The following is a 12,254-nucleotide window of genomic DNA, read 5'->3' as shown; positions in this document are numbered from 1 at the left end:
AGCAGGCTTCTAATACTTGTGAATGATAGTGATAATGACGGCGTGGTTATATATAGGGGACTCGGACCTTCGACCAATCGGATTGCGTAGTATGGTTCATAGCTACCTGCTACAAACTACAGCTTTACTGGTGTTGTCAAAATATAAGTTGCATGCTCAATGCGCAGTCGGTCATGTGAAAGGCTAAAAGGCGTGGCTTTATCCTTAGCAAGTGCAATCAAGTGCCTTCTTGCTTCTCCAGTAGTTGGTGAAACATCTTCGCGGAAAGAGAAGCTAGACACTAAGTTTTCGTGCAGAAGACAGAATGCTCCCTTTGTTTGTAAAAAAAGGTCATTTTAGCTATGCCAGGCCTCTTCTTGCCTTCCGAAAGCTTCCTTCCATTGATGGACCATCACTTCAATGTGCGATGATGAGTTATCGTAGATATGTTCGAGAAAATGACCTTGGCCGAATGTGCAGAGTCATTTCAGTACCAACACAACACTGATGATGATGAAAAACTTTATTTATCCCTCTTTAAAGGGAAGGGGGCAATGGAATAGAGGATGGGGGGAGGAACTACTTGAAGTAGGCCTCCTTTATACACAACACTGACTTCACTTTGTTCTAAAGGCGTGTTTCACTTCTGATTTTATCGATTTCACTTTCCCGCTATTTCTAATTAAGAGCTACACTATTGTTTTGGGCAGGAGCAATAACAGCAGATATTTCATATTCTCACCTTGTAGTACGTGACGGTCAAGAACAGTGTAGCAAAACTGTTAATGAAGAAACTAATCCTTTTATTGGCCGAACTTAAGACGCTAAAATAAAGTGACATTCAAAGCATAACTATAGCGACAAACACATCCGGCGATCGTTGACAATCTGATCAGCGAGTCAAGCGCATCAGCTTTGATACATGACTCGTCGAAGGATCCAGCGTAATCGCTGGTGCCCGCGTGTCTTCCAGAAAGCACCACGCAATTCGCGTCGCGCATACAATCAGATTATACAAAGCTCGATGACAGCAGACAACGGATAGAACCACGGATAACATTTGAGAAACTTTCGATGCGTGCAGGCGCGTCGGCGCGGTGGTTGCATTATGATGTTGGGATGCTGAGAACGAGGTCGCGGGATCGAATCCCAGCCTCGGCGGCCTCATTTCGATGGGGGCGAAATGTGAAAACACCCGTGTACTTAGATTTAGGTGCACGTTAAAGAACCCCAGGCGGTCGAAATTTCCGGAATCCTCTACTACGGCGTGCCTCATAATCAGAAAGTGTATTTGGTATTTTTTTGAACTGTTTAGGTTGCTTACGTGCTCTGAACACAGTGACTGAATATTCGCTTTCTACCAATTTTTATGTGTTATGGTCTTTCGTTGTTTTCCCTCGGTAAATTGTGCCGGGCACGGTGTTATTTATTTGATGTACGAATTAATGTGAGTGACGAGCGATACTTGTATATTCTCGGAAGGTTGATAACAGGTTTTGTAATATCACTCACTGAAGTGTACCAGGGTGTCATGCGCCCGCCACATACGCACATACATATATATATATATATATATATATATATATATACATATATATATATATATATATATATAAATATGCATGCATGCATGCATGCATGCATGCATGCATGCAGGGGGTCATATCGAGCGCCTAAAGCATGGCTGTCGAGTGGGTTCAGCATATGTGCCACGCCACCGACGTCAGAGCCTGCCGAGACCCGTGGGTCACGCTGTCTGTGCCATGACAAACTGCCTAAGGGTCCACTTTTCGCCAGCTTAGCGTACTATACGCGTGCCTTAGGCCAGCTTAAGTCGTGTCCTATTGAGGTATGTCTTGGCAGTTTTAGAAACTACATGCACGGCCAATGAATGACATGAAAATTATAAAACGCGCCCCAGCTCTTTCGGTGTGGACGCGTTAATATTCAGAGCACGTCAGTCGATTTTGCCCCTTGTTCGTTTTTTATATACGAAGGAAACTATGTCGAATCTCCTAATGCCTCACCACTTCTGTATCTCGAATCGAGATTTGCATTCGGAGTGCGAGGGAAAAAGAATTATTGAAAAATCAGGTTCATACAGTAAGCTCACTTTCCTATGGAATATGTGAAAGACTTCGTTTTAGGAGTGCACCCTCTCAGCATATTGACTGACGAGGGCTGAAGTCTCGTTCATTGTAGCAACGCAGAGGAACACGTTCATTTATGTATAGAGCGTTTCCGCGATGTGTTTTTACGAAAGGGATATGTCGAATAAAAGAAGCCAGAAGAAAGCTTCGAACTGGGCATCGTGCAGGAATGGCAGCAATGCATATGCAAACTTATCGTCCGGAACACAACTAGTGAAGCGTTCAAGTGCGTCTGGCTTCAGTCCAAACTGTTCTTCACCATCTGATTGATGTTGTCACAGGAGCCGAGTACTATGTCGAGTTATGAAAATGAACCGTGCAGCGCAAGCGTCAGATGGAAAATTATGCTGCCGCTAATGTCATTGCGTTGAAGTCAGCCTGATATGGGATGAACGGGCGATGCGCAGCGAGTTCGTTGCCGCTGTGCGACGTGAACTGGTGCGCGACGCATGAAGGAAGGAATGAACAGGAAGGCTCTGATAAAATGCCTGTGTTTATTGCGCAATCGTAGTACACTGGTCAAGATTTGCAACATGCAAAATGCGCGCAGTAAAATATGATTAAAACATTGCAAACATGGCCTTAGCAGGCATGCCATCACATTACATTATCGCTGAGGCCATTACTGCTGGGAAGCCTGTGGTTCCGCGATCTACCGAGCTCTTGGGCGAACGGAGCGGGCATCAATAACAGTTAATCTCTCATGTTGCGAAGTAGGTATTGAAGTCTGGGAAAGCGTCATGGCCGGATGCGTGATGGTAGAGTCGGTCGCAGTTGCAACGACGATGTCTTCTGCCGTTATTACAGTCGGTGCCTCGTTAGCGGGAAGAATTGGCGAAGTTGATTCAGAGGGCGGAGCCGAAGGGAACTGAGCTAATCGTACCGAGACTGCGCCCAGGGACACCGGAAACGTAGAGGCTGCAGGCTTTTCCGGTACAGATGTAGGCACATCACGTGTAGTAGATTCTGTGAAATGCGGGGTGGGACCGTTGGTACTAGTCGATGTTGCGGTGGCCGAAGTTGCCTGCTCCCAATGTGCAGGAACAAAAGTGGACACTTCCGTTGAAGTTACCAGTGCAGTGCGACCCAAGGCATGCGTCTTGAGATCAAGACCGCTTGTAAAAGCACTAGTCGATAAAGTTGCACGAGCGGTCGTCTCGGTGGTCGCGTCTGTGAGGGGAAAGGTTGACTCCGATAAGGTTGCTTGAGTAACCACGGAGAATCGGTTTGAGGACGAAAGCTCTAGAGGATTGGAAGCAGGCAGGTCAACTGAAGAGATTGTTGCAGCCGGGATAGTGAAGGGGTTGCCGCGCAGATTGAGACCTAGATCGGGCGTTGTATGGTCATCAGCGCTAGCCGGGGTTGTGGTAGATAAGGTAGCACGATTAGACGTCACGGTACTTGGCAAGGCGGACTCCGAGGTCGTCTTTGTAGTGCTGGCAACCTGGTCTGTTACATTGCTTTTCGAAGACACCTCTTCAGTGACGGAAGTAGGCAGATCGGCTGAAGCAGTTACCCAAGGAGAGTTAGGAAAGGTGTTGGCACGCGGATGTGGGGCACCTAGAGTGGGAGCAGGGGCGCCCAGGGTGCTTACTAGTACAGGAGCGAGCGTCAACATCTTTGTCGTCGGGCGGGAACGAGTTGTCGCCTCGGGCACTGTGCTTGGAACTGCAGTTTTATGACTGGGTGCTGTGGTCGCATCGCTAGGGACTGATGGACGAGCGGTCACCGAGGCAGTGCTCGCCGTGCGATGGTTCAGCTTTCCGATGACAGCCAGCTTCTTTTTGATGACGGAATGGGGCACAGCAGCAGTGTGCTGGTGGGGGCGAGTACCAGTGGCACTCTGATGTTGATATGCTGTGCGGTTCAGCCAAACAGAGGCGTTCTGTAGGAGGGCCACCACCGGGTTGACTACCTTTCCGAAGACATGACTAATGGAAGTAGCGATATGGCTACCGACGTGTTGGTTGCTAGAGGAGCCGGAGTGATGCGGCGGCGGCGGAGCAGGAGCCGTGGTATTAACAGGAACCTTGACGACTCGGCACATCAAGACTGGGACCGTGTTCACGTTTGATGCAATGGGCGCTGTTGCGGAATGAGGCGCGGCAGATTGCTGGTGGTTATTGTGCTGATGCGCGTGGTCAACTTCGGGCTGGTGAGCGTTGGAGAATGGACCTTGTACTTGATGTACTACATGCCCATGGCCGGGGTGAGCATGACCAGCGTGCAAACCATGGTGAGCCGGCAAAGCGTGATCGGAGGGCCCGTGAGCCTGGACTGACATGCTGTAGCCATGATGGCCCGGCAGCTGTGCGGTGTGGCTGTGCACGAAGCCGAAGGTTCGTGGGACAAGATCGTGCGCCTGCATCGCGACCAGGCCAAAGGACAACAGTAATAGTGACACGGACTTCATCTTGACGGGGTGAACCGACCTGGGAAAATTGAAACGAAAAGAAATGCTATTGTGAATGCATGCACACAATCCACATACAAGAAAAAAAGTACTTGAAACAGTGATGGCACACTATAGAATTGAACAGAAGCTCGTCGTACGCACCTTTCCGCTGCGCTGGTCTTTCCAGGAATGGCGTATGCAAGGATTTTGTTGGCCTGTTTTATGTCGGGTTTAATACCCCTTAGTCGCATCCTATTGGCCGACTTTAGAAGCACAGTGGCGTCATCTGCCTCAAGAATAACGCGAGTCGCTTTGTCCTCATGAAAAGTAAAGGCAAGTGATAAAAATTCAAGTTCGGGTAGATCGAAGCAATAAAAGTGAATGTAACGTCACGTGATCGGGAATCTTCACAAGTGCTGCACATGCGCCAAGGCGCGGTACATTTTGCTGAAATACGCTACCGCAAATGATTGCACTGATAGCTTTTGTGTTGACGATAAGCTTGGTGAGCCATATAAGAAAGTGCTGAACGATCTTGCTTGCTGCAATAAATGCTGTGACGTCACAGTCACTTTAGACGTATGAGGTGAGACAAGTAACAAACTCCACCCAAGATCCAGTCATCCCTCTCTGCCTTACTTTCAATGTTTATGGTACTCCTAAGGATACATTAGAAAGAAAATACGAGGTCGGCCTTTATGAGAGCTTTCTGACAAGCTTGTGGCAGCACGCCTATACTTAACCAATTACATGTATGTAGTTACTTGTAATCGGCTGGATTTTGCAGTTATAATGTAATTTAGCAATTACCTGGTTTACACGGTAACCCTCTCTGCAATTCAGTTCCTTTTTTTTATTGAACAATTACATGTAAGGAATTTATGGACGGGCCAAGCTGCAACAAAGGACGCACCTTTGAGAACCTGAATTTGGTGAAAGCTGCAGTAGAAGGCCCGATATCTCGCCCTGCGGCAGCCTCGCAAATGCGCATGTCCAGACAGCGAACACTTGGGTTCAATATTTGTTTCCTCATCTTAACGCTCCAGAAGATGCTGGCCGACAAATTGACCAGGTGCTCGTATGTATTGATAGCGAGGGCCACTTTGGACGTTATTGCCAGGAAATCACATAGTGACGAATTTCTTTGAGCTTTTCATTGGCCCAACCGGGAGCGTCCTTTCCGAGTCCTAGCACCAATGAAGCATTGCGCGTTATAGCGTTATAGAGGGACCGATGCTGGGCGAGCACAATTTTGTGCGCAAGATTCGTATGCGTACACAGCACTGTCCTAGCGCGGAAATCGAGAGAACTGGCTAAGCTTTCCGTCCCTCTTTTCCCATTTTTCCTCATCGAGCATGTTTTCTGTGCCGATGCTTATGTCACTTATGTCTTCACAATGAATAAGAGGGACGATGACCAACGCATTTTTTTTAGAAGCACCTGTTAGTGCAGACAAGCAATGTATGAAGGGCTGTAGAGGACGCACTGAAAGTACCAAGCCAGTTGGTTCTGTTTATGGTAGCTATTGAATGTTAATAACAGTTTGGAGGAAAGGAGCGTAAAACTTATGGATTACTATTATATATTTCTTCGATTACTTTTTGTGGCGCTTTAAATGGTAACTGTAATCCATCACATTTTAATTGTAATCTGTTATTGCTTTTCTGTAACGTGTACACGTCCGGTGGTCAGTAATGCGAGTAGAAAGGAACCGGACAATAGAAACGCAATGACGTTTATCGTAGTCAACGATAAAAAAATTAACAGCAGTTATTCACCAAGCTATCAGAAATATAGTAAGTTGCAGACGATTGAAAGGGAGTGTCTATTTTATATAAATTAATGTTCTGAAATTTCGCGCAAAACGTAAGGAATTTCTTCAGCGTTTCACTTTGGGTGATATTTTCATAATGACGGCAGCGATGACCGAATTTGCGTAATGAAAAATATATTGTCGTCGTCGTCATCATCATCATCATCATCATCATTATTATTATTATTATTATTATTATTATTATTATTATTATTATTATTATTGTTGTTGTTGTTGTTGTTGTTGTTGTTGTTGTTATTGTTATTATTATTATTATTATTCAAGCATACAAACACACAAAGGAAACAGGGAGGAAGCAAGCTGACAACTGCCTCCGAGAGGGGCAGCACGCCTGCCTACTCTTTCGGGAAGAGGAAATGAAAAGAGGAGAAAAGGAGAAGATAAGAAACAAAGAAATGGGAACGAAAATACTAAATAAAGAAATGACAGAGACACGGACAAAAGAAAGTAGGAACACGGAAAGAATGTCTATAAACGGGAGGCCAAATCAGTTTTCTGCATGAAACTTAGCAAGGCTCTTTGGGCCTGGTCGCGTTGAGCAACACTCCCTCTCGAAAACAGGCAATCATGAAGGGTCGTATGCTTGAACCAAATCAGTGCATATTTCTTTATTAGCAGTGCACGTTGTGTGACGAATGTGGTACACTCCAACATAGGGTGTTGAAGTGTCTCACAGGAGCCACAGGACTACACGACGGACTTTCCACACGTCCTTGACGATACAAACGTTCGCGCACCAACAGAGAGCCAACTCCTAATTTCAATAATAGTGCTAATAATAATAGTGCAATAGTGCAATAATAGTGCTAATAATAATGGCACAACGAGGCAAGCCACGACCACAAGCGCGTGCAGTGAAGGAGCCATTTACAACACGCTGGTCTGGGTGCTGCTTTAGGAGGTACCGAAGGATTAAGACACGGGCGTTGTCAATCATACAAGAAATTTCTGGGCAGTCATTCCCGTTGGGAACACAGGTTGAAGCGAGACAATCTGCCTCTTCATTTCCAGCAATACCCACGTGCGAAGGTATCCACTGGGCAGTGAGGGACACTCCACGAGAAGAAATTTTGTCCGCGGACTCTTATACTGCGGAGAATTGGGCTCTTGGCATCCTCTCCCAACAGCCTGCTAAGGGCAGCACGGGAGTCTGTAAGGACGACGTCCTTCAGTGTGCCTACCCGCGTGGTGACGTCGGTAGGCTCAACGGTATCTAATCAGCTAGTGGGCAGTAGCGTGAGTGGAAAGGAACAACACAAAAGAAATACAATGGTGATTATGGGTGGATAATGAGTAAAACGATTAACAGCAGTGACGCACAGAGCTATCAGACGTATACTGAATGGTAGAAATGTGAAATGGAGTGCTCTTGTGTCATGAATGTCCTCAAACTTGAATGGAAACTAACAAGTTCTGTCAGCGTTCGATTTTTTGTGAAATGTTCATAATTACTGTAATGATGTCGGAATTTATGTTGTTAAACTTGACTTTTTAGCGAAGAATGGTTGACATTTCGTTTTGAGGAATTGTTGTAACGCGACAGTAAAACGTGTATTCTGCGATGTAGTAGCAGCTTTATTGGAGATTCACAAATACAAGTACATATATTGGCGCAGTATTTTATTAGTTACAGCTTAGCTCGAAGAGTGACGCAATGACAGTGACAGCAAGCGCTTGAGACCTGTGTTGCTGCGCAGCGTAAATGTCATTCCAGAGGCTACCAGGCGTCGTAGGTATACCCGAAGCTATCGCGAGTTCATATGCACCGAAACTGCGCCGCTAGAGCTCCGGTGGAAACGCGTTTGCGTGCCCATGCACATATTTCTTCTTTTTTTTTTCTACCTTCACAAATTTCAAATGCCATAGTATGTATCTTTTTTTCCGTCGTCTAGTATTTCTTCATGTTAGTCTTGTCTCTCGTTAAACTTCGTTTAGTGAATTTATTTCATCATTTTTTTTCTTTTCCTGTCTGTCTATATTACAGATGTAATCATATCACCAAGAAGCCAACAAAGACACGAAGGATAACACAGGGAAACTAGTTTTACTTAATTGAATTTAGGAAATGATAAATTATTGGAATTTATGATGTAATTGTCACTAATTAATTGTACTTTTATTGTAATAATATTGTAATCGTATTTGGAATAGTAATGTATTAAAATTTGTATTAATCTTAATTATATTTGCCCAGAGTATATGCTCACCTCCTGTGAAACCCTGGGATAGGCAATGCATTCAAATAAGTAAATAAATGTCAAAATGTGAGCAGACGTGAGTTCGGCGAGCGCGCTTATCTAGGCGTATCTCCAGGTACGCTGTACCCTGAGTCCTATAGTATTAATAACAAGTATCAGGGCTTGCGATCATCCTTTGAAATCACACTCATTACGATTACAATTTCGCTGAGGTCATGACAAGAATGAAGCCACACAATTGTTCACTGCAATGCTGCTAGCTGTTCATAACTCTGTAATCAGCAAACACAGTTACGCAACGAAGAAAAGTGTAGCAACTTGTTAATCTTTATTTCCTGACATAGCGAGAGTACATTAGTACAAACTGAAATACCTGTTATTTCAGTTGAAATGTAATTAATTTGGTTTGTTGAGCTATCCGCAGTTTAAATTTTTCTTGTGCCTATCAAAACCGAAACTATGGACTTCACATTAAGTTTCCAGTTCCTAAATTAGTGTTTTGAGGCGTGAAGTTCCGCGCAGCATATATGACAGGTCGGCCAAAGCGAAACAACGAAGCACCAAGTGTGGTCATAGACCATTACCGAAGCCGGACTGGCCGCCGCCAGGAGCCGCCGAAGCCGCAGCATGGCTCGCATAGCCCTGGCTTTCCGGTTTCCTGCGGCTTAAGTCCGCACCGACTGGGCTGCAACAGACCGCGGGTGCGCTGCACGATGTGCGCCGCCTTCTGTGGCGCTTCGGGAGCCTTTTCACTGCCTGTTCTGCCGGTACAGTGGTCGCGGCTTATACTTACATTCTCTGGCCAAGTCTGAGATGCACTGCAGTAATCCCTCCCATTAGCAACTTTTTCTCCCAGACCAGACCTATATACACCCACAGACTTTCAGGTTCGATGGTGCGGGGCAAAACAACCTCTTTGAAGTACCATACATAGAGTACATATACTCACTTGTCACGGTTGTGATTGTCCTCGCGGTGAAATCAGAAGGTCGAACCTTTCTCTGATGCAGCGAGCTGTACACAACTTGTACGTTTTTTGCCTTAACAGTTTTGGCGACTTCTTGCCACCTCATCGGGTCGCACACCGGTTCAATCGCGCACACGACTTGAAACAAACTAAAGTCATCTGTCCGTGTAAAACGCACGCGAGGAGCGGGCAGGCACGGTGCACGTCCCATGGTCGACGCCATGGTATTGCAGTGTTCGTTGTGTTTCGGCTTGAATCGTCTTGACTCGTGCAACTCGGTGCACACGTTAACGTCTACGGGCGCACTCCTTGCTGTCTAGTGTACCGTATAGAAAGTCCTTCCTTACGGTAAAGGGCGCGCATGAGCGTTCTTTCGGCCGGTGTGGTATTGCCGTACTTACGTACCTATACACGACACTGCTAAAGCTCTGTTGCCGCAGGAGGGTACTTGCCCCCTCCCCCCCACTCACTATCACAAGGGGGGGGGGGAGCAAAGTATGTCATTTGTCTCCCCCTCCCCTTTGAAAGTGGGCACTTTCGGCTGCACGCTGGAAAGTCCAACAAATCTGGAGCTGCGACAAAATTTTTTTTCTTAATATAGTGACCACGTAAGTAATGTTTTTCGTTACTACGTATCCCCTGCTCGGCCACAGAGAGAGAGAGAGACGTAAACATTTACTGCTTAAAAGGATTTTCGTGCAATGGTCGAGAGGACTGTCTTTCTTGCCTCCTCGGAATGCGCTGTAGCGGACGGAGCGCGCGATCCGCCCTACAAGTTCCCGTTGCGGAGAATGCCTGGTGGTGGGCAGTTCCCACACTAATTAATTTCAGCTTGTGCTACTTTCATCGTGCCCAGTTATCGGGGGCCGTTATAACCATATTTATAACCACAGTTAGCTTGCTACATTCAACCTGTGGCCGAGGGTGAGGCCCGGATAAAGTATTATAATCAGCTGCGTCCAACGATTGGCGTGCCTTACTGCATGAAATCCTTAGATTATCAAATGCTGGAATTATTGAATTTCCTTCCAGAGATAGTCTACACGTTGCAGTCCCAATATCTTATTTATTTATTTCAAGATACCTTTCAGGCCCCATGAGGAGCATTGAGTAAGGGGGGCGTCACAGTAAGAAAGCTGTGCACGAGAGTAGCGCCAAGATGAGTAGAAATAATAGCTGCAAAACAGGGTTACAAACGCAAAGCTGCGGTAGTAAACAAACATCGGATAAATTTTATCCCGCACGTTGCTCGTACACATATTCAAACATCGTGTAAGAAAGTGTAGTTTAAAGCATGAAAAGCAGAAAAAAGAAAAAAATACTAACAGTACTGAGACAAACATAAATTACATTTAGGGGTAGCGTGAAAACATCTGATTGGTTTTATTTCGTACATTGCTAGCGCACATGATAGAAAAGTGTAATTGAAGGCATGAAAGAGGAAAGAAAGCCTGCGTGACGTTACAGAGGTATACAGGACATGGCATAAAGTCTGACACTTCTTTAGGACAGAAACTGCGTGTTCAGGAGTTGCCTAAATTTATCCCTATCTGTTTGCGTGATAGTGCTCTCAAAAAGAGAATTCCACGAACGGATGGCTCGTGGCAAAGCTGACAGACTAAATGCATCCGTGTTTCCGTAGAATGCGAATGGAACTTAACTCATTATTCAGTCGTCGTGATATACAACTTGCACGTTCCAGCAGCAAATACGATGACTTCATTCGATGAACATATTTATGGAGCGAGGACAGCAATTCCACGTCGCGACGACTACTTAGTGCAGGAAGTGAAATATCAAGTTTGGTTCAGGTTATGCTTGACTGCCTATCGTTATTGCTTGAGATGAATCGACTAGCTCTGTTTTGGATGGCTTCTAACATGAAGATTATATATTCATGATGAGGAGACCATATCGGGGATGGGAACTCAAGCTGCGGACGGTCGATATTCAGGAAAGTTAATTTGTGGATGTTAAAAGGGGATTTACGTAGGTTGCGACGAATGTATTCTAGTGTTTTTGAAGCATTAGCGCATATGGTTTTATATGAGAGGCCCAGGAAAGATCTGGTGCGAGATTAACGCCTAGATGTTTGTACAGGGAAGCTTCCATTACTGGATCTGTATTTATATAGTAAGAAAATTTTGATTTAAGGTGTTTCCGGGTGAAAGTCAATACTTTACATTTAGTTGAATTAAGTGTTCTTTGTCAGATGTTGCACCAGTCGCTAATGCGTTGAAGGAAACCTTGAATAATAAGATGGCCCACAAAGCTGGTAATTATACAGCCATTGTCAAAAATTCGGGTGCAAGAAGAGATATTGTTGGGCAGATCGTTGATGCAGATTAGAAAAAGCAATGGTCCTAATACACTGCCCCACGTTACACCGGAAGTTACCTAGTTGGTGAGAAGTGATGTAAAATTGTTCACAACGGTAAATTGCTGATGATTAGTTAGAAAGTTGCAGATCCAACATAGCGTTAAACGGTTTAATTTGAGAGCAGCTAATATGGAAATTAAACGGAAGCGAGTCCCGCGGTCGAAAGCCTTAGAAAAGTCGAGTAAGATAAAATTTGTTTGAAGGTTATTGTCCATGTGAGAATGTACGTCGGTAGTGAACTCTAATAATTGTGTCTCACACGATACACCTTTCCTGAAGCCTTGCTGGTTAGCAAAGAAAAAATTATTCGATTCAAGATGTTGATGCGTATGAGATGCTATAATATGCTCG

At 45.2% G+C, this 12,254-nt stretch overlaps 1 protein-coding gene across 1 annotated transcript; it reads right to left on the bottom strand.

The window, feature by feature from the left end:
* Positions 1-2,604: 2,604 nt before the first annotated feature.
* LOC139057459 (uncharacterized) lies at positions 2,605-4,844 on the bottom strand. The gene is made up of 2 exons (XM_070535776.1): positions 4,687-4,844; positions 2,605-4,561 (listed from the first exon to the last, which is right to left on the bottom strand). The coding sequence occupies exons 1-2, from the start codon at positions 4,773-4,775 to the stop codon at positions 2,782-2,784; spliced, it is 1,869 nt and encodes a 622-aa protein (XP_070391877.1). The 5' UTR covers positions 4,776-4,844; the 3' UTR covers positions 2,605-2,781.
* Positions 4,845-12,254: the final 7,410 nt, after the last annotated feature.

Source organism: Dermacentor albipictus, chromosome 3 (genome assembly GCF_038994185.2).
Source record: "Dermacentor albipictus isolate Rhodes 1998 colony chromosome 3, USDA_Dalb.pri_finalv2, whole genome shotgun sequence".
In the NCBI taxonomy this organism is placed as follows: domain Eukaryota; kingdom Metazoa; phylum Arthropoda; class Arachnida; order Ixodida; family Ixodidae; genus Dermacentor; species Dermacentor albipictus.
Note: the sequence above shows the minus strand (reverse complement) of the source record. Positions and strands in the feature narration are given on the sequence as shown.

Bases quoted from the DNA above. Each gene is read 5' to 3' on its own strand.
- LOC139057459 (XM_070535776.1), bottom strand. From the start codon at position 4,775: ATGCGACTAAGGGGTATTAAACCCGACATAAAACAGGCCAACAAAATC. The intron at 4,562-4,686 runs GTGCGTACGACG...CAATTTTCCCAG, and splicing joins AAGACCAGCGCAGCGGAAAG to GTCGGTTCACCCCGTCAAGA.